Consider the following 26,837-nt stretch of genomic DNA (forward strand, 5'->3'; position numbering starts at 1 on the left):
CCTCCCTAAGATGTTCTAAATTGAGAAACCATTTTCTAGTATCTAATGAAAATCAGACCGATTACTTAATATTAACTGTGTATATGCGTAAGCTTCTATTGCTAGGTCCCTCAAAGTGTGTGTGTATGTGTGTGTGTTACCTATTCCAACACAATCTAGAGCTAAAATGGTTCTTATTTCTTTACAGTTCCAGTCTTCTAGTGGACAGTCTGTTTTGTCCTATAGAAACTTTTCATTCAATGAATAATTCAGACTCAAACTGCATATTGGTAACTATATTTTAAACCAAAAAAATTCCTCACATAATAAATACATTTTATGCACATTAACTTCAAATTTACTTCAGAAAGCTATTTACAATATAAATAATTATAAATGGGAACACTTTGCAAGATATCATTGACATAGCTAGTATCTTCTACTTTACATTCCAAAGGAAAAGTTCAAATTACAGATTTATACTACGATGTCACTAAAAACTATACATTGCAAGATGGTATTTGAAATATTGGCAATCAGTATCTTCTTTCACAAATATAATCCTTTTTATAGCATGTCAGTCAAAAAACAAACATAAAATATTTTTATCTTTTTTGAAATGCCTACTCATAAGTTTCACTTTTTGAAATATTTCCCTTTGGAAAAAAACGGAAGAAAGCTACAGTACTTCTAAAAATTTTTCCACGCCGATTTCATTTCTTTTGAAATGTAAACACACCAGGGTTGTTGGTGTAAATTCAACTGTGATTAAATGTGTTCCAGATCAGCAAATTAGGACAAACTCTCCACTGTATAGGTATATGAAAGCAAAGTCCCATGCAGCAAAATTGCAATAAATAAAATTATAAGTGTTTGGTTCAAAAGTATTAGGATTTCTTGTGTGAACCATCGGTTTTTAAGGAGCACAGCGGAACAAAATCTTGTTACTTGCTTTACAACTGTGTGTGTGTGTGTACACACACACACACACATATAGCCTCTCTGCGTACAGCCCTAGAGAAGGAACTCTGAACAAACCCCTATTTGAATATGAGCACAATATCACTTTTTGAGTTAAGCACTACCCGTACAACTCTTGGGCACAAGAAATGAGCACCACATGGTAATTTCCCCCAAGAACATTTTCTACGTAAGATACCCTTTGCATGTATCCATAGTTGTTCTGTCATTCATTTAAAGTTTAGAATGATCTTTTATCCACAATGCATGTCCCAGTAAGAACTAACCAGTAGCTTCTGCTGTCTTAGAGTCAGATCCCTATTCACAAAAACTGACATTTACGTGAAAGTTGAATCACTTATTTGGAGAGCCATTGAATTTACATTCTTTAAATCATTCAGTAAATAGAATGTCGATCTATGTTCTATGGTTTGAATGAACTGAAGAACCAAATCTGGGCATTCAAACTTGTTTAAATCAAAGAAAGTATATTAAAGTGGAAGCTATTCCACTGGGCAAGGTAAGTAACCCCCAGATAACCAAACCCTCCGTTTTCCAAATATCGGCATTCACTCGGTCACTTCCAAATACTACTAGTACTAATAGAAGTGTACTGAATATCTTAGTAACATCCTGCTCTTGAGAGGCAGAGAGAGCTATAAAAAACATACCTGTCTTCAGAATGTCTCTTTAGCTGCAGTGTCTTCTAGCAAACTTATTTGGTCTAGGTCTTGTGGGGTAAAAAGCCTTTCATTTTATTTTAAGATAACTATGCATATTTTCCAAATGATCTTTTATTGGATAGATCCTTATCCCCCAATTAAAAAAGAAAAGAAAATGGAGCATATTATCCTTTTCTGGAAGATCCCATTAAAGCTTATTTTAAGTGGGATTCTCTGCCCAAAGGCACCATGTGGCAGCAGGGCGTAGAGAGAATTAAGAATAGTGCCCAATGGAAATATTCTAGCCCTATAAAATATAATCAAGAGAGAATGAGTGGGTTTTCTGTATAAACGCTGAAAGCTAATTACTTATTGCATCCTGTCTCATTTTGAATGTCACATCAGCACTGCATCATATTATCCTAGATCAGGCAATTACAGTTTAGAAAAGCTAGCCCATTATATTCAGCATAGTATGTCAAAAGACTTGTGAAACTGAAGGACACCTAAATGTCCGACCTGTAGTGATTAGGACATTAATAGTATGCACCCAAAAATAATACATCAAATCTGTATATTCTCAATAGTTTTAATAGAATTTTCTCAAGGAACATTGGGGAAATATTTATTTTTTTATTTGGTCATCCAAATTGGTAAATTAGGTATGACAGGTAGGTAAATGGGCAATAAAGATATTCTTACTATTACTAGAAAGCATGAACTTTGTATCATCTAATGAATTGCTACATATTATACTAGCAATTGGATATAGCACATTTTTATGAATCCCCAATGTGATATAAAAATCATACTTCTCTATTTCAATCTAGTATCATGATTCTCAACATTTAGCAAAGTTATGGAAATCAAGGATTAAAACTAAAGCCAATTTAACTTTAAGTTATTGGTAACATGCGCATTTTACATCCCATATTTTAAAAAGACACAGATGACATCTTCATTATGAGGAAATATGTTCCTGGACAGAACAAGATAATGTAGATTATAAATACATTTTAATACATTTTTGTGCATATTAAAAAGGTACTTTGTCATAAACTGTCTCATCTTATTTTTGGGGCATTTTGTAATAATCATGCCACATTGCCAAAAATGTAAGCTTATAATACTGTGGGCCTGTAAGGCATTATATGTAATGTAATAAATCTGCCACTATAAAATTATTGACATGTAAATTAAATAAATGGTTTGTATTTAAAACTGGGGTCAGCCTACCAAAATTTTTAATTAGGATGTAATGTAGTTACTTCTGTCTTCACTTAAAAATATTGGTCATACCACCTTACAAGGCTTTATTTCTTCTGATTACCCCTTATTTGTAGAGTTCATAATTTATTTTTTGCCAATTAACTATCTGCCATTTTAAGATTTCACTGAAGTCTCTTCAATGGCATTCTTTTCTTTCATATCAGTTCCTTTTCCTTGATTCTGAAGATTCTATTTATTTTATAGCATCTGTCCCTGACATTTTTGGTAGGATGTATATCCATCAGTAAAACCCATCTGTATAGATTTCCTTTCCAAAATACACCATATTCTTCAGATGTTTGTGTCTTTGAACCATTAACCCACCTACAGAATTCCCCAAAAAGTTTAGCATTCCTAAAACCTGACTTTGTGTTTCAAATTGATCAAAAATCTATTTTAAGTATTCCAGGGGTTTTTAATGAGTATTTTTCTCAAAGTCACTGAACACTTTTGCTTCTGTGGTTTAACATGTAGTTTTTCTTGTTCTTTGAACTTTTTTGAAAGTATATATGATAACTACTAACTTTCTCACTTGCACTTTTTCCATTTATGACACAAATGTCGCTATGTCATACCCAAGAAATACTTAATTTCATGTCACCTCTTTTGTCATATACAAACGGCCCCCTCTTCATCTCTCAGACTATCATCATTCAGATTGTTACCTGCCTATAAACTGCCAAATAACTGTTAAGTGATGCAACTAGAGTTCTAATCCCTGAGTGTCAGTGTCATGTTCTGTCTTGAAAATCATGAGTCCGTTTCTTCCAAAACATTCCCCTCCTTGCAGATGGCAAGAGTTGCAGGCATGGGGCGCCTAGAAAAGACTGCCTAAGAAACTTCTCTAATCATTTGTGTCACTTTGCTTTGATTACTAGAGACTAGTGCATGAAATAAATTGTCCTCATTTTCCTACTCCCTCATCAGTTTCTACCATCTACATTCTGGCTGGACCAGAAAGTTGACTGTAACTACACATGCCTAAAAGAGCCCATGCACCTGCTGAAGTTACAAAGGAGCTGGACCTCTGCAGGAGTGCAGACAAGCCAGAAGGATCGGTCTTGACAACTGACGGCAGAGAGTTAACTGGTTAACAAGTGTAGTTCTGTCGCACCGATGATCCACAGAACCATGGCAAGTCAGAACGGCCATACAGACAAAGAAACTAGGGCCCAGGCACGGTGATATTCCCAAACTAAGTTATAGGCGGGGTCAGGACTGGAACCCAGAGACCTTGCTTTCTAGTCTGCTGGTTTTTCTACCGTTATCACCCGAACTTAAGACCAAGTTTGTTGTTTTTGTCATTCACAGACAATAAGGAGAACGAGCGCTTTGCGTGTTCCTTCAGTTGAAGTAACTCTTACCCTTTTAACCACTTGTCCATCAGCCCGAGCTTTTATCTTAGGCTCTCTCCTGAGGCTTTCCACATGTTGTCGCATTTGCACATCTGTGCTCTGAAATGTTCTCACTTACACTGCTGCCAAATAGCCCTCCATTGGCTTTCCTTAGTTCTTTCTTGCACTTAGCAGCCTTTTTTCTTGGTGAATCGGTTTGAGTTTTTAATTTGGTTGGTTTTATAGCCCGAAATATGTTGATTACATATTCGGAGGCTTAAATTGTTTGTGTTGAGATATCATTTCATTTCTCTCTGTCTCTGGCCTTTCCATCTTTACTAAACTATTTCCAATTGGGCATGCCAGATTTTTGATGTGTGTCCCAACATCTCAGTCCTTTTACTCAGAAAACCCTTACTGCTATGTCAGTGTGATCCTGTTCCTTGTCTAACTCAAAAATAAAGTGAAAAATCACCACTTCCTGATTGCTTAAAATGGATACCAGGTGGAAACTCATTCTTGTACCATGCCAGAACCATTTCCCTAATTTATGCCTGAACCAAATGAGCTGACTGGTTGAAATCACAACGAAGAAACCAGTTTACAAGATGTATCTCTCTCTTTCTTAGTTATTTTAGGAATGGAAATTTCTTTAATAAGCTTAATGTGCTAGGGTTAAGAAAACTTACCCATTTGTGGGTTGTATTTAAGGTATATAGTCGACATTTCTGCATGTAAAGTGTACATAGCCGTTTGTGGATAAGTGGTCTGTGTGTATGAGGTTTACATCACAATGCAATACTGTCTTCTACCAGTCCTTTCATGTGGTATATATGCTCACTTAATCTACAAGAGTACTTTTCAATTCAAAATTTATCTATTCTGGTTCCATATAATTAGATGGGCAATTTATGTATTCATTTTAACTCCATTGTCTGTGTGTAACCCTGAAGGCTAGTGCTCTTTGATTTTGCAGGAACACATGTCAAATATCCAGTAACTTAAATTATCCTCTCTAACCATCTGTGGCATAGTAAATGCTGGTAATGGGGCATTAAACTATAAATATGTTTCAGAGATCCTTAAAGAACAAAATATTTTAGAAAAACATCAGCTTCCATTGGTTATTATAACAGATGTTCCCTTGTGTCCTTGTGCCGGGTCTGGCTGCATCCTTAGATGGGAAGTTACATCAAAGTGTGAGCCATTACAGCCCAAGGAATAGTTTCTAATGGTTTCACTGTCATATAAGTGCTCCAGGGCATATCCAGTTAATGTGTAAGCATGCTTATCAAAATACTGCCGGTGAGAACCAAAGCAGTTTGGAGAGACGGCAGGATGGTCTCCCGCTGTCTGATGTGGAGACATATCCGAATGTAGATAGTCTTTAGCTAGGATCAAACTGGATTTTGAAATGCGATCCGAATTGGGACTACTTATTCGAGACAGTGCAGTGGGACTGTTGTCATAGTCATTTTCATGGGGGCTCAGCATCTTTCCCTCTCTCTGCTGGATGTGGTCACATGGTGAAGTGTTGGCAAGAGCCGAGCTGTGGCAGACATCCCCTGTTGGCGGGGGCTGTTGGTAGTTTGCAAAACAGAGGGAGTGTTTTTTCCCAGCTCCATTAATGGAAGCCAGTTGGTCTGGGGGGGCTTTCCTTAGCTGCAATCTGTTCTCTTCTTCTTTAATCATCTGCTGGGTGGCTCTTATCAGAGTTTCAATTTTGCTAGGCTCGTGTGGGCTACTTTGATACTGCTCAGTGCGGTATCGGTCACCTGATTCGCTGGCAGACCCGGGGTCTGGAGAACTGACCACACTATCTTCATCCCAGTGACCTCGCCCTAGAAATTAGAAAAAGTAAAAAGTAAGTGGTCTCAAAATTCATCCCCAAAACTGTAAGTGTGTTTCTTTTTCCTATTAAAAGAAACATTTATCTTTCATTTTTAAATGTATGCACCAATATTTGAAACAGACACAGGCTCACATGACAAAGCGTCAATGTATCGTACTGGCATTCCTAGTTTTCAGTGGTTTTTAAGTGCAGATGAAGTTTATCCCAAGTTTTTTAGAAGGTAAACCTTGCCCGTAGGTCCTGGATGCCAATTAACAAAATGGTAGAGTGTTTATACTTCTCCGTGTATGCATAGAGTTGGATCTGTCTGACTGTAAATAATAATAAAAGAAAAATGCATAGCATTTGGTTTATGATACTTTCTAGAGAAATGTTACATTAAACTGATGCTTTGAAAATGCCTTCCATTGGGTTTCAGGAAGACAATGATGGAGACTGGACTACTTTCCCAATTCCAAATAAATCATCTAAAATGTTAAAATTATTAAGTGTATCGTAAGTAGAATTACAATAAAGCTCTAGTGTTAGTTTTAAAACTACTTGAGGGTTCAATATATATATATTCATAAATACATATATATGTATATGTATGCATGGATATATATATCTTGTCCCAATCAAAAATATAAATACTGTCTCCTCAAATCTAGAGATATAAATCTCAGTTTTACATATACTCATATGGTAATTCTGGTATCTTAGTTTCTCAAGGTGAAGAATAAATAAATACTTAAAATGTTAATAACAATCTGTTCTGAACCCAGGAGAGAGATCTAATACAGAGGAACAATGCATCCAAAATATTCCATAAGCTATATTATTCTTAAAGCAGTGTGAAGTCAATATAAAAAGGGAAAGGAAAAGCAGGAAGGGACATATGAAAGCTGTAAACTGCTTAATGCAGAAGAGAAGCCCTGGATCACACTATTCATTGCTTTCCTTTTTCTCTTTCTTCTTATTTTATTTCTAATATTTTCTTCCAGACCGTGTAGGTTAAGCCAGGATTTTCGCTTCACTCCATTCTTTGGCAAGCAATTGCCCTTTGCCCTGGGTTTCCATTACCAGTCTACCATACTGAAGAAACTCAAAGCAAAAATAGAAAAACAAAAAGCAAAAACAGAAACAAATTAAAATCCTTCGTGGAAGGCCGTCAGTGCCTGGGTGGTATCTGACAGAGACCATGGATGAGTACAACATTGTCTAGCCCATTTCCCACCCTAAAGATCCAGCAAGAAGAGTAATATCACCCTGTTCGAGCAATCTTAATGTCACTGACTTTTAATGAAACAGGGAGGGTGTCAGATACCTGCCCGGACCCAAGCCTGGAATGGACAGAACGGGCTCTCCTTCACCAGTTTACTTTGAAATGAACAAATAAGAGCATTACTGGACTAAAGGCTTCAACCACAGTGCCCGTTTCTATGTGGTCATAGAACTGTATAATAATCCCAAGGTGAAAATTTCCATGGGTTCTATATATCACTCCATCTTTCACCCACAGAAGACATTGTGGGTTGTCATAATAATGGGGGAAGGGGGTGGTTACCAGTATTTAATGCCCAGAGGACCACGAGGGTTAAACCACCTATGAAGAGAGTGATAGACCATAAAGCAAAGCCTGGACTCCCCAGCAGGTCAGTGGGGCCCTCATTGAGAAGCATTACTAAAAGAGCCCCAAAACTACAGAGGTCCACTTTTGAACCATCAGAATACAGAAGAAAATCATGCACAAGAAATTTAAATGCATACATATTACAAGTTCAATAGACTTACTCAACAATTGACTTTGACTTAATTTCTTTACTTTTTTGATGTTTACAATGGGAATCATTTTTACTCACATGTCAAAAATAAATGCATGTGGCAAGCATGAGCAAAATTAATACACTTAAAAAGAGTGGATGTGGTTTGTAAAATCCCACTGGTGTGATTTTACAATCAGTTCCTGATTTGTCAATTCAAAGGAGAAAACCACTGGCTTGGTCCCTCCAGTGTCAAACCTAGAATCTTAAAGACCTGCCCAGGGGCCCAATGCTGCCAGCTCAGGACTCATTTCAACTGCCCTTACCGTGGATCCTGTGGACGGAAGCGATGTGAGGCATGCTGTTTTCATAGGCTTCTCTGCTTTCTGGGGAAGACTTGGTCAGGGGCAAGGCTGCGCGAGAGCCCCACCAGGGCTCCCTCCCGGCCTGCGGCGTTCCCAGGAAGTACCTGCCTGCCTCACACCGGCCGCCCTCGCAGGCCTGGGTGTGGAAGTGCCTCTCCTCCACCAGCCTGGAATGGTCCAGCGCAAAGCCATAGCACAGAGAGCTGCGGTCAGAGAACTGTCTATAGGCGCACGACGTGTCATGCTGAGAGCCGGGTCTCTCCGCGGGGTCCAGGAGCTGCGGAGAGGCTGTGTCGGTCAGGGGACTTCCACCCCACTGGCTGTCGTGATCAGATTCAGATCTTTCCGTGTGGAATCCCGAATACTGAAACCAAGAGAGTGAGAAAAGTACATTTAACAACAACAACAAAAAAAGCACCACGACAGTCACGTGAGCTTTAAGGCACCAAAATAAGCTCTATAAACTCTAGCACCACGCTGGGCACCCCTGACTTGGAACCACTTAATCAGTCATGGTGCCTCAAAAGAAAATCCTTTTGGCTGCTGAAAGGAGGTAAACATGATACCAGAGATGGAGGAACTAAATAGCAGGCTGCAGAAGCGCTTCACGTGAGTGACTTCACGTAGTTCCTCTATCAACCCTTTAATGAAGAGATTAGTAACCCATTGCATGAAGAGAGAAACTAAGGCCCAAGAGAGAAAATTATCTGCTCAAGGCCACAGGTGAGCAGGCGGTAGAGGCAAGATTCAAACCCAAGTCCTCCATCACTACCCACAGGGTATTGCCAAAAGGAGAGTCCAAGAAAGCTCTATATTTTATTCCAATTTGCTGTTCAGATTTCTTTTTCTTAATTTAAAAACAAGACAAAAATAAGGTTTAAGGCCCAAAGTGCTACATCTTCACTCTTTATACTAGACTGGTAACTCTCTGAGGGCCATGTTAATAAAGGCTTAACTAATTCAATGGCAATACAATGGTTAAAAAGACTTGCCCATATAGGCTGAACCTACTCACTAGGAGGCCTTTCTTGCTTCCCAAAGTAAAACTTCAAGTATGCACAGGCTCATAGGACAAAACAGCTGCAGGCAACAATGTGCCTTGCTGGAATCACGCTGCTCACCTGTTGCCAGAGTTATTTGATCTGGTGTTGAAAGAAAACGCAAAAGGTTTAGCAGACCTCCCTAGGAGGTATGCTCGGTTTGAAGTTCCTCACGAGCCACTCAAATTAGTAATATAATTTCTATCAGTTTTTGGTTAGCTAACTAAGACAAGTCTAGGTACCATACAGAGATTACCTGCTATGATAATCACAGATGCCATTTATTGAGAACTTACAGTGTGTCTGGCAGTTGCTAACCATGGTACATATATCACTGAATCCTCACAACCCCCTGGACTGTAACATATCTCCATTTTACAGATGGGGAAACTGCATCACTGAGAGTTTTAATAAGATGGTATGGCTACCCCGCAGTCTATCTGGCTCAAAGCCTGCACTCCAACCTTGATTTTACACTCAAGAGAAAACACTGTTAAGGAAGAGCGGAGAGAGAAAAAAAGGATCCAGTGTTAGAGACATTTCCAGAAAAGCGGCAGGGACCAAAATACAGTCTCTGGAACCAAAATATGAGTCCATTACATTTTCTTTCTTATCCCAGAAGAAAGAGGGATGGTGCTGGTGGTGCTGTGGGGGGCCCAGGAGAAATTCAGGCAGCTCTATCTAGGGGCTCTTAGAGCCAGAGAGATGAGGTGCAGAGGTGCCTCTGGGGGAACTCCAAAGTATGCCAATAACATAGCATGTTCAGGAAGGAGTTCTACACAAATTCCAAGCCGAGATCTTTCTGTTACCATATCTCATTATTACTTTAATTATTTTCCAAATGTACATATGGACTATCAGTATATTCCACCAAAAAAAAAAAATAGTAAATGCAAATTCTCTCCCTGCAGAACTGTAAGATGAGCACCATAACGTATCCCGAGTGCCATTTCCCTACATCACACCTCCACATGCCATCGGCCTTTTCTCCCCGTGAACACCAGCCTCTCATTTTATAAGACACCACCTTCACTCTCACCAAGTGAACGTTGGCACCCCCTTCCTTATCGAGGGGGTATCAGAGTGCTATACACTTGCCCTTTGGTAACACCATTTGTGCACCTGCCTAGGAGAATTTCAGATCATCAGTGCTCTTCCAAGCCAGGAATTGCCCAGGCTCTGCTTGTTTTGATAAAAGTATAAACCAGGCCTATTTCTGAAGTACTCCAGTCAAGACTTTTGAGCCTGTTGAGAGTGAAAAAGCTTTCCCTGAGTGTGTATGGGGAAGTGCTATTGGTGCAGCAGAGAAGAACATTCTGTCCTTGGCTCACAAAGAAAATTCAACACAAGGCAACCCTGGCAGACATGAGGTACACGTTTCAAGAGCACCCAAAGAATTTGATGGATAAGCCTCTTGTCAATAGTCAGGAAACTATAACAGCAAGCACACTGCCCTTAAAGCAGGCAGAAGTTGGGTGGTTGAGTTAGACCAAGAAGATTGGTACAGAGGAAAAGCCTAGATGCAAACCTTTGTTTTTCAAGACCTGTAAACTTTCACCTGTGTGTACCGTCAATCCTCTGAGCCACATTCACCTCTTTAAAATGAATTGCACTGGATGTAAACTCTGTTGAGAACCCTATAGATCCATACATTGATCTGAAAAATTTCAGGTGTTCATCAAGTCTTAGAGGCAAGAGAGAGAGCAGAAGGGAAGGCGGGCAGCTGATACATGCAGACCGTGCCATACAATCAGTGACTGCTGCATAAGAAGGCTCCTGGTCTTCCTCACACCTACCTTTGCTGCTTACTACATAAACAATCTTGGGCAAGTGATTTAATTTCTTTTGTACTAACAGGAAAAGGGTCGTGATGGTACTTAACCTACCAAAGGCCAAACCAGAATGGGGGCCATTTAACAGAAGAGGAAATAGGGACAGGAAGCCAAGAGAACCTGGTTCCAGGTCCACCCCTTCTAGTAACTCTCAGGGTAACCTTGGGCACATTACTTTACCTTTCTTAGCCTCACCTATAGAATGATACATTGGATTAGATTAGATGCTCTCTAACTTTTCTTTCAGCTTTAAAATTCTATACGATAGAATCATTATTTGGTATCATTTCTAGTGTTGAAACATAGGATTCCTATGCCTGCCTTTATATTTCATTGATTTAAAGGAGATAAATTATTTAGAACTATAATCCAAGTCCAAGAATGTTTATTGTCATGGTTATAAAAAGAAAGTTGTTATGTAAGTTTTATTTTACTATTATGTAAATTTTTCCCCAAGTGTCCCCTTACAGCACAAGTTTTATAGGGACTACATGATGTCTTTTGGTCAATAAATTATTATATTCTAGAGGCTTCTGGCAGGATAATGGCAGCCATTTGAATCTGTACCTCTTCACAAATCCTAACCCTAGAACAAAGAGCACAAATGGAATCACCCATGACCCATGCTATTGGCATTACTGGGAGGTAGAGAGTATGCTAAATTTCAATTTATGAAAAATAAAAATAAAAAGTCAAACAGCAAACACTATGAACCTGTGGGTCCAGAGAGTAGGGTAAGGGCAGGTATAAGAGACTCCAAGAGAGAGACAGAGACAGAGAGGAGAGAGAGAGAGAAGTCTGAGAGAGAGAGAGAAAAGTTTAGGACAAAGGCAAAACAGACAAAATTGTCCACAGAAAGAAAAAAATACACCACAAGTAAGTGCCAAAATAAGAACAGAAGTCAGTGTCTGGTAGTTCACGACACTGGCCACAAGGAAAAGGCTTAAAATCAAGCAAAATGTAAGGTAGCAGCATGGGACAAGAGTCATTTTCATAAGAGAAAAATGTAAATCGAGAATGGGTTGTGTCCATAGAAGAGAGAGCATGAAAGGAAAGAAGGAAAAGGGGGAAACTAAGGATCCAAAAGACAGGAAAGAAAAACAAAAGACAGGTGAACCCCTTCTTTCCTCTCTACCCCCTCTCTACCACCATTGTCATCCATTTACACAACCGTATTTCACAAAATTGACAAGAGAGGGTGCTCTTTAAATAGTAACCCAACCCATGAAATGCTAAGGAATAGGGGAAAAAATTAAACTCGCTATAAAACTCCTGTAGGAAAAAAAAAATGAAATGGAAATACGATCATCTCAGCTGATAAAAATTTTCATCAAATAAGCAACTACTTCACAAAGGAAAGTTGTAAGACAACACACCAACCTAAAATAAGTACCTTCAACAAGCACACACGACATACCTGGGTGCACACACTCAGAACCAGAAGTTTTAAAACTAAGAAATGGACCCAAAAACCCCACCCAACAACAACAAAACAGGAAAAAATGCAGTGAAAACTGACCAAACTCACAGAAATTGAATAAGTGAAGAATAAGTTACAAGTTGTGAAAAGGGTACAGATTTGAATGAACATTTAATGAGGGAAATTGAAGATAAGCTGGAAAACATGTAAGGATACAAAAATTGGATAGAGAGGGGTGCCTGGGTGGCCCAGTCATTAAGCGTCTGCCTTAGGCTCGGGTCATGATCTCAGGGTCCTGGGATCGAGCCCTGCATCGGGCTCCCTGCTCCACGGGAAGCCTGCTTCTCCCTCTCCCACTCCCCTTGCTTGTATTCCCTCTCTCACTGTGTCTCTCTCTGTCAAATAAATAAATAAAATCTTTAAAAAAAAATTGGATAGAAAAAATTAAAAGGTCAAAGTGGTTGAAAGAAGATAGAAAAGTTTCAATATATGCATAGTGTTTATGTAGAAGGTAAAGGAACTAGAATTTTTAGAACAATTTGAAAAAAAAGAATATAGTGAGAGAGAATCTGTCTACCCAACTTCAAGACTTACCATCATAACTGTGTGGTATTGATGGAGAAGTACATGTATAGATCAACAAAACAGAATAGAGAACCCATAAAGGAACCCATACAAATATGCCCAACTGATTTTTTACAAAGGTGCAAAAACGATTCACGAAAGGAAAGACGGACTTCTCAATAAATGGTTGCTGAAATAGGGGCACCTGGGTGGCTCAGTCATTAAGCGTCTGCCTTCGGCTCAGGTCATGATCCCAGAGTCCTGGGATCGAGGCCCACATTGGGGTCCCTGCTCGGCAGGAAGCCTGCTTCTCCCTCTCCCACTCCCCCTGCTTGTGTTCCCTCTCTCGCTGTGCCTCTCTCTGTCAAATAAATAAATAAAATCTTAAAAAAAAAAGTTTGCTGAAATAATTGGACATCTACAGGCAAAAATAAAATGAACCTCAACCCAGGTCTCATACCTTATATAAAAATTAACTCAAATGGATCACAGACTTAAATATAAAATATAAATATATAAAAGACTTAAATTAAAAATATAAATATAAAATTGTAAAACTTTTAGAAAATAAAAAAAGAAAATCTTTAAAATCTGGGACTAGGTAAAGATTTTTTAGACTTGATACCAAAACACAATGCATTAAACATTTTTTGATAAATTGAACTTGATCAAAATTGAAAACTTTTGCTTTGTTAAAGATTCTGTTAAGAGGATGAAAAGACAAGCTACAGACCAGGAGAAAACATTTCAAAACCACATATCCAACAAAAGGACTAGAATCTAGAATATATAAAGAACTCTCAAAACTCAATAAAAAAAGGGGCAAAAGGCATGAAGAGACATTTCACCAAATAGATATACGGATGACAATCACATGAAAAGATGTTCAACATCATTAGCTATTAGGGAGACGCAAATTAAAACTGCAATGAAATATCACCATATACCTATTAGACTGGCTAAAATTAAAAATAGTGACAACAACAAGTGCTGACAAAGATGCAGGAAAACTGGATCATCCATACATTGCTGGTGGGAATGTTAAATGGTACAGCTGCCTTGGAAAACAGTCTGGCAGCTTCTAAAAAAAAACTAAACATACAACTACCATATGCAATCCTGGACATTTTTCCAGATAAAGGAAAATTATATTCATACAAAAACCTACACATGAATGTCTAGAACAGTATCTTTTTTTCCACTTCCTGGTCCTCTTTTTTTCTAAGATTTATTTATTTATTTGAGAGAGAGAAAGCATGAGCAGGAAAGGCAGAGGGAGAGGGAGAGAGAGAATCTCAGACAGACTCAGAGCTGAGCTCAGGGTTTGATCCCACGACCCTGAGATCGTGACCTGCGCCAAAACCAAGAGTTGGATGCTTAACAGACTGAGCCACCCAGGTGCCCGTCTGGTCCTCTTTGTTATTGTGCTCTTTTTTTTTTTTTAAGTTATTTTTAACTGTGGTAAAATGCACATAAAATTTTCAGTCTTACCCATTTTTAAGTGTACATTTCAGTGACAGCACATTCACATTCCTGTGCAACCATCAGCACCATCGACCTCCAGAACACTGTGTCCTGCAAAACTGAAACTCTATACCCATCAAACAATGACTCCTCATTCTCCCCTCCCTCTAGCCCCTGGAAACCACCACTCTACTTTCTGTCAGAGGAAAACCAAATGAATCCCAGGAACCCCCAAACTGCCCTAACACTGGGTATTCCCAGAACCTAGCCACCTCACAGATCTTTCTGGCACTATTATCTAATCATGCCACTCCCTTGCTTAAAATCATTCTTTTTTTATGTCTTTCTGTCTATGCATCAAAGAACAACACATCAATACCACTTATGTACAAAAAAAAAAAACCTAGAGAAGATGCAAGGAGACTAAGAAACCACTCTCAGTTTAAAATAAGTAAAGTCAACTTGAAAAAAAGACCACAGGGGCGCCTGGGTGGCTCAGTCATTAAGCATCTGCCTTCAGCTCGGGTCATGATCCCAGGGTCCTGGGATCGAGCCGCACATCGGGCTCCCTGCTCAGCGGAGAGTCTGCTTCTCCTTCTCCCTCTGCCTGCTGCTCCCCCGGCTTGTGCTCTCTCTCTCTGTCAAATAAATAAATAAAATCTTTAAAAAATAAATAAATAAAAAATTAAAAAAATAAAATTTAATTTTCAAAAAAGGCATTCATGTTGGCAAATTAAAAAGTAGGTCAGATGAAAGATGCCCTTGTTCTCACGAAATATGAAACCAAATGCCACCCACCAAAGTTGGGCTAAAGCTGGCAGGCAAAGAGCTTGGATGACTGCCAGAAATGGATGTCAATGGCATCCATGTATCCCAGCTCCCCTTTGGGATTCAGTTCACGAAAGAATCATCCCTTCTAGAAGAGACCGATATCTCATCTGGTTACAGGTTTAAACCATCAGCTGGGGCTTAATATGCATCCAAAGGGAACTTTTTGCAATAATTCATCCTGTGATTCAGTCTAATATTTATTGAGTGCCTACTATTTGCAGAGCAGTATGCCTGGTGAAATGAGAAATGCAGCTCCACCTTCACACTAGTGAACAGAACATAAACAGTGCACAGAACATAACTTTAATACAAGTAAGAAAATGGCATTGGCCTGAATAGAGAGGAAACCAATATAGTTTAGGAGTTCAAAGAAGGGAGCCATTTTTCTCTCTCTCTCTCAACACTGTAGTTGCTTGGGAAGGTAAACAGGAGTTTATGACTGATTAAGAGGCAACTGACTATATGATTGGCATATGCTAACTAATACCCATAACAATAGCTACCATTACCAAATACTTGTATGCACTAGTCACTGTGCTGAGATCCCACGGACATTATCTTATTAAATGCTAACATCTTAAAAGTATTATTAATCCCTTTACAGATGCAGCAAATGAAGCTCAAAAAACAAACAAAAAATTTGCCCAAGGTCACATGACTGGAGTTTAAGAGGAGAGATTCAATTCCAGAGCCCTTGCTCCTTCCGGTTCCCCAGACTCATCTAGATGTGTGTATTTAGATACCAAGGACAACAGTGTCCTACTCTCTAAGCAGTAATGGATGCCAGGTCCCCAAGCGTGTTTTCACTAAGGACGCTTTCTCTAAGCCCTACGCTACAGTAAACTATCTCCACACACCTTTGGGTGGTATTCTCCCATCCCAGGAAAGTTCTTCCACCACAATTACACCCACAGATAGTCTTCCTTCAGTAACAGTCAGGAGGTTCATTTCTGCCTCCACAGTATGTTCCAGACAGGTGCTCTGCATTCATCTGGATGTGGCAGCAATAACCCAACTCAGGAAAAATGCCAGATGTTCCAACAATAGATGTTACAGTTATCTATTTTTATTCTGGCAGCTCATTGAGGTTTTTATCATTTTTAACTATAAAATATAGAGAGAGACCCTCTTATGGTAAAGTCCTGTTTTCCATGAAAAACTTTCACTCTATCAGGCATGAGCAGCTTTCCTCTTGATTTGTGTCTGAACCATGAGAAAAAACATCACAGATGCAGACTACATTGTACTAAGAACATATGCATGCTTTTAAATCACTTTTATCTTACTTTTTACTAATGTAACCCTGAAACATGAAATATGTTCTTTTTTTTTCATTCACTGTTCTGGGAAGAACAGATGGTAAAAGGGTTAGATTAAAGTAATACAGCATGTCCATTAAAATAACCCCCACTGCTGGGGCTGCTTCCCTCAGACAGGAGTTGTGTTTACTATACAGTATGACTTTGGCTTACACAAATTGGAGATTGCCGGGGGTTTTCTCAAGGATAAACAGAAGGGGAAGAGAAAAACTAACATCAAAATAGAATGCATTTCTAAAAAACAATTATGCAGGTTATTTTGTGCTAATCTGAGAAGCTGAGTGAAAACACGTGCCTGTGATAATGTAAGAGAACAGCAGTGAAATAAGAGTCCATTTCTAACTTAAAAAATTGTACTACCTAGAAGTCATAGCTAACTGAAACGGCAAAGAGGATATCAAGTAGACATTACTTTCTACATTCCTGAATTCCTGCTAGTAGCAGGTAGAGATTTCTTGCACCACTTATTTCTAACTTATTGTCTTATTAATCAACAGCAAGAGTAATTCTGTACAGGCTACACATTAAGAGAGGCTAAGTATAATTTATACACAAGTAGCAAAATATTTAGCACTGGGAAAGAATTCTCAAGAGTTTTTCTATGAAATCCGGTTTAATTACATGTCGGTCTTAAAGAGTTAAGTTAAAAAAAAAAAAAACTTCCTCAAGAAAAATTAGAGAATGCACTTTAAAAGAAAAAAAAAAATCAATTGAGTCACATCCCAGAGCCAAGGATGGTTTTACCAAAAGAACTGAGCAATAAATATTTCCATTTATACCACAAACAATTAGAAAGCAAATACAGACTCAAAATTCTACTATTTGCAATTTTAAATATTTTGGCCATTTCTTCTTTCACTTAGAAAATGGTATTAATTGTCAGCTTCTTGTAATCACTGTTTAAAAATGTGTTCACAAGATTTTCTCCCATTATTTTTATGATTTACTCCACTTACAACTATTATTTATTGTGACATTACTTTTAGCTTTAATCCACATTTCAGTTATTTTTAGCCCAAAGAATATTCTGGTGAGAAATCTTTCATACCTGTAAGTTCCCCGATACATTTCATGAAGTAGAAACATGGGAAGTTTTTTAATGAGCCTCAAGTATGGTTCGAAACATCATAGGCCTTCTCTTAATCCACTCCCCCACCCCCCACCCACCCCCAGTTAAAGAAATGCTCCTGGGATCTGGTTCACTCATTTTTTCTCACAGAAAAGTAACCATAGTTGACATCTCATTAACTGTCAGGGTGATATGCAGCTGGAAGGGAATCTGCACTCCGGACCCGAGGCTAGGTTTCCTCCAATGTAATTCTGTAAGGAATCTCTTATAGCATTCCATATGGAGAGAGCTGTTCCCAAACCATGAAATCCACAATTCACATCCTTTTGTAAGTCCAAAGGTAAAGTCCTAAAGGCTTGCAGGCATTTTCATCGCACCAAAGATTTTAAAACAGGTAATGAACATAGAAGAAGCATTTAATTAAGCCCCTTATGTCATGGCATATGCAGCTGTAAATGATCAAGAATATCCCAACTTGCATAGACAATACAGAAATAGCTCTATTCCTTGGGGTAAATCCTGGATTTCTAGGACCAGTAACATTAGTTTTAATGGTGATGTTCTTCCATGATGGGCTTCGGGCATGAGCCAGAACCACTTCCATTCTTTCATCAATGCTCTAACTCACCCTCTGACTTTTCACATAGAAGTGGCAGGTTAGATGGGCATGAATTAGATGGGTACAGGTGGTCTCACCTGCTCCAGCCCCTTAGTGCAGTGTTTTTGGGTCTTCTACTGGTTTGTTCTGGGTCTGGACAAAAGACTGGCTGCCCACGCTACTCTTGGCAGTGTCCTAGAACTGGGCCAACAGACTGGCAGTTGTATTACCTGCTTTCTGCCTGGTAAAAGAGAAGATCTATCAGCTTTGTAATTTTGTGAAAAGAAATTGGAGCTCAAAGGCCCTCTACCAAGTTAATCAGTTTCAAAGTGGTATCTGTAAAAGGAAAAATGGTTCTATCTTTTCTTCTGCTAAGTCAAACACAGTAAAATAATGAGGAAAATTAAAATAGAACAAACTATTAAACAATATAAATCAGAACCTTGACTTTTCCAGAAAATCATAGCAATTCGATGCAGTATAATATGCAACAGGAGTTTTCTAAAAGTTATGAAAGAAGGAAGAGTTAAATCTAGATTTCTTAAAGATATCCAAATCTAACTTTCTTAACTCTAGAAGGTTCCCATTATGAGTGGGTCAAATCCCACCATGAACTGTCAAATAAGGCACTGCTGTCTTTAATTTCACTATTTAGTTTTAATAATTTTTATTTAAACAAATTTTTTAAAGAGGTTTTTGTGTGTTTTTTTTAATGATTTTATTTATTTATTTGACAGAGAGAGACACAGTGAGAGAGGGAACACAAGCAAGGAGAGTGGGAGAGGGAGAAGCAAGCTTCCCGCAGAGCAGGGAGCCCGATGCGGGGCTCGATCCCAGGACCCCAGGATCATGACCTGAGCCGAAGGCAGACACTTAACGACTGAGTCACCCAGGCGCCCCTGAAAAAATTTTTTGTTAAAATAAATTCCCCTGGATACATTTTGATGGGAGATTCAGCCATTCCCCTCTTTCTGTTCAGCTGGGGAGCAGAATTGCTAATTCCAGAATTGCTATCACTTCCACTAAGCCAAAAGCAGAGGCTTTCCACTTGATTTTTGACACTAACTCTCCCCCAGATTCACACCATCCTATGTTTTGGCACAGATGTGTGTAACATGAATTATGCCTTATAATCAGGAATCTATGGGGATGAGAGGCAGTCTGCAGCTGGGCTTTTGTGGGTAGCTGGGATTTGAGAGACCCCACAGGCAAGGTGTCCATACAGTGGACTCCAGCTAGAGTGGAGAGTTGATGTAGGGGAAGCTGGAGCCCATGTAGGTAAGGCAGGCAGAGGCAGAGATGTGGCCTGGGCCACATTTAGAGGCTGGACCTCATACTATAACCAACAAGGAGCCTCTGTAGGTTTTTTTTATTTATTTGAGAGAGAGAGAGAGAGAGCACGAGTGGTGGGGAGGGGAGTGGTAGGAAGGTGCTCCCTGAGCAGGGAGCCCAACGTGGGACTGGATCCCAGGACCCGGAGATCATGACCTGAGCCGAAGGCAGATGCTTAACCGACTGAGCCACCAGGCACCACTTGTAGGTTTTTATGTAGGGCCAGGGGCAGAGGGTAATGAGGTGGGTATATGCCAAAAATGATTTGCTCTGGCAGGAATGATCAGAGACTGAAAGAATAGTAAGGAGGCACAGGAGGTAGTCTAAATGTGATGTCCTACTCCAGAGAGCCTGGAACCAGACAAAGACAATAGGAATAAGGTAGAAGAAGGGCCAAGGGCCAAGAAACATGAAGCAACATGACCCTCACAAGGCCCTTTGTGTTCAAAGGATCAAAAACCAAACCAAACCAGCAAACCAAAAAAGTGTTTTAAGAGAATTTTCCCTTTCTTATAGAAGAAATCTACCCCACATAGAGCATAATATTACTAAAGGTATAATACAAAAAGTGCATATAGGTTATTAAAAGAATAAAGGAGTGATCTAGAAAGTATCTACTGATCATGGGACTGAGCCCTAGAACTAGGGTTGAACCTATAAACAAAGACAAGTCTCTGGGATGGAAGACATGCCAAAATGGCATTTCATGCACAGACACTCAAATGTCAATACAATTATTTTGTAATCAAAACACGCACACACACACATATACACACACGTGCGCGGGCACAAATATCAGCTGTCACATCTCCATTGTTGCATTCAAGATGCAGTGGGGACATGGAGAATAGAAAGCCCACTTGAGATGTGGATGGTTCTCTGCCCCTAGAGTAAGAGACAGAGAATGCTTATTCAAAGTTATACTCTTACAACACATCTAATTTATGCTACCACATTTAATTCCTCCTCAGCACCTAGGTGTTTGATTTGTGCTGCAGGATTTTGCACCTGTGAAACCATTCCCAGGCTGTTTTTGGTGTGTACTTTTTGCCTCTTTACATAGGTTATATAAATTCCTTAGTAGCAGAATGTTTTCCCTCCCTGGAGTTTTTATATCTCTAAAGGCAACCAACAAAGTATTCTCACACTTTAATGTAATCATTCATTCATTCATTCATTCATTCCCTTACATTTAGTGACTAAATATGTGGAAGACACCATACTAGATGCTGGGGTGGAGTTGGGTTGGATATGAAATAGACACGGTTACTACTTTCAAAGAGATTATAATCCAAGAGAGGAGACACAACATAACTAGAAGGCAGTAGAAGGTAGATTATTCTAAGTGGAGAACCAAGGGGAAATATAATCCAGTTATATTTCATGAAAAATGTAGCATTCAGTCTAGGCCTTGGAAGATAGGCAGAATTTTTAAAAATAGAAGCAATGCAGACAGAAATAAATGCACAAGCACAAGCATGGAGGCAGGGAAGGACAAGGGATTCAGCAAATAGTGAGCAGACTGATCTGGCTGCATCACGGGGTTCAGGCAATTAAGGACCCAATTATAGATGACCTCGAGTAACAGCTAGGGCCATGGCAGTTCTCCATGCACTGACATGGTTGGTGGTCTTTTAAGGTCCATCTGGGAAATAGGGCAAACTGTAGAGGAAAATGTCCCAGAGTGGGGGCAAAATTAAGATACCATTGCAATCCTCCAGAGTGAGAGAACTTCTAGGACACAGGCAATGGGAGAAAGGTAAGTGAGTGGGAAGCTAAAAAAGCACAGCTGCTAGAGCAAGCATGGAGTCTGGTCCTTGAGGGAGCACCCACAAACTAAAGGGCTTTATTGACTGTCATTCCATAGTCCCACTGCAAACCTTGCAAACAGGGATAAATTTGCACTTGCTGATAACTCCCCATGACATGTGAGGTCTCTAGGCCTCGAGGCCATTGGTTCTCTCACTGTCAGCCCCCAACTCCGACCTCCAGCCCACTGCTAGAAGGGCAGCTCAGCCTTTATCACACGTCCACTACACTGGGTTTCAATTATCTTTTTACAGTTTTTTTAAATCCTTTTTAACATTTTTAATTTTTTAAAAATTCTTTATTTAAATTCATTGTAGTTAACACATAGCATATTATTACTTTCAGAATTTAGTGATTCATCAGTTGCATATAACACCCAGTGCTCATTCCATCAAGTGCCCTCCTTAATGTCCATCCCCCAGTTATCCCATCCCTCCCCCCACCTCCCCTCCAGCAACCATCAGTTTGTTTCCTAGAGTTCAGCATCTCTTATGGTTTGCCTCCCTCTCCCTTTTCATCTTATTTTTCCTTCCCTTCCCCTATGTTCATCTATTTTGTTTCTTTAAAAAAAAAAATTACCGTTACTTTTTTTTATCTCTCCCAATGAATCTGTAAGCCCTCTGGGGCAAAGACTGTATCTCCAGGACTTAATACATCTCATCACTGCCCTATTTCTTTCTCTACCTCCCCTACCCCCTTCATGGGCTCATCCATCCATTAATCTTGGACACTACTGTGCCCCTGCCTCAACCATGTGCCAAGAGAATAAAAAGGCAGAAGCTGTGGTCTTGAGGTCCCACGAATGACCACATCTTATAATTCTTCTCTAAAATGTTGCCTTGCCTCCCCAACAAGACCATGCACATGGTTCCTTAAGGACCTACCTTTAGCATTTTAGTGTACATACTAGTTATTTAACTAAATATAACAGTAAAAAACAAAGAACAAACCCATAACACAGAGGTCTCATCTTATTGAGCAGAATCTTTTCTAAAATAATGCTCAGAGGGATGGGGTGGGAGGGATGGGGTGGCTGGGTGATAGACACTGGGGAGGGTATGTGCTATGGTGAGTGCTGTGAATTGTGCAAGACTGTTGAATCACAGATCTGTACCTCTGAAACAAATAATGCAATATATGTTAAGAAAAAAAAAAGAAAAAGAAGATAGCAGGAGGGAAAGAATGAAGGGGGGGAAATCAGAGGGGGAGACGAACCATGAGAGATGATGGACTCTGAAAAACAAATGAGGGTTCTAGAGGGGAAGGGGGTCGGAGGATGGGTTAGCCTGGTGATGGGTATTAAAGAGGGCACGTTCTGCATGGAGCACTGGGTGTTACGTACAATGAATCATGGAACACTACATCTAAAACTAATGATGTAATGTATGGTGATTAACATAACAATAAAAAATTAAAAAATAAAATAATACTCAGAGTTTCATCTATGAAGATGTTTTTAAAAAACCATAAAGGACCACTCTAATAATCTCCCGATATTTCTGTAGGAGAGGGACACTAATCTCAAATTTATACATGGCCAGAAAATATAAACAAGCCTATAAAATTTCTGAAAAGATAACTTCATTTATTTGAAAGATGCATTAAAAACTTTTCTTGTGGTTAATGATCAAGGATTACATGTTTTCATGCTACATATAAAACATGAAATGAGGGGATGTCTCTCCTGGTAGTCATAGAAGTACTATATTTGAGAAATCCTTGGTCCTTCTTTTCTCTGGAACTTAAAAAGTTAGGCTCTTAGCATAGCAGTCACTGGTGTATTTTTGAGGTCAGAAAGCACCTTTGCAGAAACAGAGTTTTTACCTTCACCAAAAGGAAGCCAGATTGCTGGCAGTGAAAATTAAGAGGGTTCTGTGGGATTATTTAAGGTAATGGCTGTGGAGTAAAACCTGCAAGTGTTATAGCGTATCTGTAACAAGTGATTAAATACTTTCAGATTTCAGAAGCACACACAGTCTTATGCATGCGCTGTTATTACAGAATTATATGGTGTATTGGTTATTACTGACTAGGGAAAAAGCAAGAGGAGGGCAGGATGATGCAATAAAACAAGAGGGCATGCACTGTCTATAATAAACGTGACAATTATAAACATGCCATAATGAGAAGTTTAAAAGGAAACAGGAATCAGGAGGTGGAATGGGGGGGCTATGGGATAGGAAGGCAATTTATTCATGATTGACATGATTAAACCATAGCAAGATAACAGCCAACTATATTAAAGTAGCCATGACTCCTTCCATAAAAACAGGTGAAAAATATTGTAACAATCGATAATAGATAAGATCTGAAAAATAAATTCTACAAACTCAACATTTCTGATTCAACAGAACTATAAAAACAAGTTGCTATTTTCATGACTATAAACCCAGTAACAATAAAATACAACTGTCATAATGTATCCCCAGGCCCTAACAGTTTTGCCACTGTACAGAAAAGCGCAGTAGCTCTGTGCAGAGTCTTTGGAAATCAACTATAATAGTGCCTATGACAATTTTTCCAAAACCATTCAAAAACAATTCTGTTTTGACCTTTCTTGTCCTGAGTAATACATAGAGGTACAAAGGTGATTGAGTCATTCATTAAGTGGCTATAATATAATCAAGTCTAAAATCATTCCCAAGAGCATCTCATATCAGGAGGGGACCTGAAGGTTCATCTATTACTGCAAACTGGGTGTGACAGCAAATTACAATTTGTGCATGTCTCACATGTTCAAAGAAGGGCGCCTAAATAATTCCAAAAAGCAGCGTTACTATTTGCCATTCAGCAGACATCTTTGAGAAATTTCTAGATATGCCCAACACATCATAGAGCAAGGAGCCTAATAAATAACATTGATAGAATCATTAAATCTCCATTTACATAACTAACAAGAGGAGCAAGACAGTACCCTGTGAGTTCAGCTTTGCTCTGGAAACTGCCTCTTGAAAATTCTAATGAGAAGAATTTGCACGCTAAAAGCATGTAACCATGGAAATAACAGACAAGATTTTCTTTTTATTTTTGAGAAAAGGGGCAGAAGTATTTAAAATTAAATGCAAAAGCTTGATCATTTAGGAACCAAAAATGCATATATTATGGATCTATTAACCTATGAAGGAAAATTCAGTATGAGTTTGTCATTAACTACAAAAAATAAGCTTTAAAGTATAATTTCAAGATAAATCTTTAAGTGATCAAATTACTCTGTAAGGAGAATTGGTGCAAGCAGCCAAGGACAAAAAGGATTTCATCCATTCTTCCTCTATAAGGCCTTTTACTTCCATAGAGAACTTTAGTTCAGACCTTCACAGATGCACGCCAGGACTATTCACATGAGGAGTCTGCCTTGCTTCAACCACCTTATGTTTTCATTCCCTGTTCAAAAGCCTTTACTGGCTCTTCACAAAACAAACTCTAAATTCCTTGGCCTGGCAGATATTTGGTACCAGTCAATGCTTCCCAACATATCATCCCTAGTCCTCATCCACAGGGACAAACTCTCCCCCACTTCACTCCAGTTCCAGTAACAATGCATCCCTGCATTTCTTCATAATCTTGGTCTTCCTGAAGTGTCCTCTCCTTTCTCTTATGCCTGTGTGCCTGAATCCTACTCTCAAAGCCAGGTCAGGCACAATGTCTCCTCCAGTCATCCAAGCCACAGTCCCTGCAACTGACACCACTCATAAAGCCCTTTGTGTACACCATCTCTTTCCTATACACTACCGATTCTAATGTGTAAATTATCATTTCAGCTGTGCTGTAAAACTTAAGGACATTTCTTATACCACTTTTTAATATTCTAGCACCTTTCACCCAACCCCTACCCTCATTCACCACAACGGCCAGCATCTTTCCAATGGAGGTGCTCAGCTAGCATCTACTGAGTCAAAGACACATAATAGCAATGATGCATGAAAATTAAAGGTTAAGTATCCTTTCATAATACAAGGACAATTTGAAACAAATGAGACTTCTGAGTAGCTAATTTTTTTTCTTTAACACTTCTAAAGATTTGGAATCCAAGATGATGCTACCAAGTTGCTTTCTTCCAGAAGGTACAGTGATGAGTTTGCCCTGGATTTCATGCTTTGCCAATGTGCCTGCCCCCAGAGGGCCTTCTGCTCACCCCATGACAATTCACGATAAATGCCTGTTCCCTCATCTGTCTATAGGAGTAGCTCCTTGAAAGCAAAGGCAGTATGTTCCATTTCTGATCTCTACATATTAGTAGCCCATATAGTAGGAACTCAGTCAATGATTGACCTAGCACTATGATTGTCTAAAGTAAACACAATTGAAGAATAACCTTTACTAGGCACATAAACATTAAGGAAACTTAATTCATGACTGTGTGATTTCAAATGAGACATATAGCCAAAATTTTAAGGACTACATATATGTAAGTACTAAGCACAAAAATGAACACACAAACATCAAGAGAAATCTTATATGGACATACGTGTTTGCATGTGCATGATTTTTATACATCCTAGAATATTTCTAGAAGAAAGCACAATTTTAGAGAGGGAAAATAAGGGAATAGAGGTGTTTTTTCTACTTTCCACTCTTCTGTATTATAATTTTTTCCTGGTGCAAAAGGTGTTTTTATTATAGCATGGGGGACAGGACCCATGGGCAGAAAGGGCAGCACTGGAGTAGTGCGGAGCAATTGATTATATACTTTGGAGTTGAGGAAGGTAAAGAAAAAGGGAAGTTTCCAAAAGAACTTTCATAGGCTAAAGAATATGCGAGGGATCCTGGAGGCCTTGCTATTGTCAAGGAAGGTTGTTTTTCCCTCTAGCAAAGCATTAACATTAAGATGGGAGTTTCCTAGAGGAATGTCTACTCTACCAGCCTCAAGTACTTGTCGATAGGCTGCAGGTTATAAGGAAATTTAATTTTATCTACATTTCTTTTCTTGCCTTTGTTCTCCACATCCTGCCCCCCTGAACAATTTTGACCCTTAAATCATGAAAGTTGTTGAGGATGGAAGGTCTTATCTTCTGTAACTTCTTCCTGCTAAATAGGTGCATAGAGATGTCCCTACCTATGGGTCAACATTGGTAGGTTGGAGAATTTATATATAGGAGTTACCAAAGGCAGAAACAGCCAGTCCAAGGTAGATAATCTTCTGTATTTTTTTTAAACTAGGGAACATGTGGGGTGCCTGAGTGGCTCAGTTGGTTAAGCATCTGCCTTCAGCTCAGGTCATGATCCCAGGGTCCTGGGATTGAGCCCCTCCTTGGGCTCCCTGCTCAGTGGGGAGCCTGCTTGTCCCTCTCCGTCTGCCTCTCGCCTCTGCTCCTGCATGTGCTCTCCCTCCCTCCCTTCCTCTCTGTCTCTCAAATAAATAAAATCTTTTAAAAAATAAAATAAACTAGGGAACATGT

General features: G+C 39.2%; 1 protein-coding gene across 1 annotated transcript in view; it reads right to left on the reverse strand.

Annotated features, from left to right (window-relative positions):
- Positions 1-264: 264 nt before the first annotated feature.
- SIM1 (SIM bHLH transcription factor 1) overlaps positions 265-26,837 on the reverse strand; it is a 69,588-nt gene continuing 43,015 nt past the window's right edge. The window contains exons 11-12 of the mRNA XM_054505477.1: positions 8,125-8,527; positions 265-6,045 (exon numbers count right to left, since the gene is read on the reverse strand). Of these exons, the coding sequence (XP_054361452.1) occupies positions 5,315-6,045; positions 8,125-8,527 (1,134 nt within the window). The 3' untranslated portion in view covers positions 265-5,314. The remainder of the gene's footprint in view (positions 6,046-8,124; positions 8,528-26,837) is intronic.

This window comes from Mirounga angustirostris, unplaced genomic scaffold, assembly GCF_029215605.1.
Source record: "Mirounga angustirostris isolate CCGP_5_RB_7025 unplaced genomic scaffold, mMirAng1.0.hap1 SCAF_8, whole genome shotgun sequence".
Classification (NCBI taxonomy): domain Eukaryota; kingdom Metazoa; phylum Chordata; class Mammalia; order Carnivora; family Phocidae; genus Mirounga; species Mirounga angustirostris.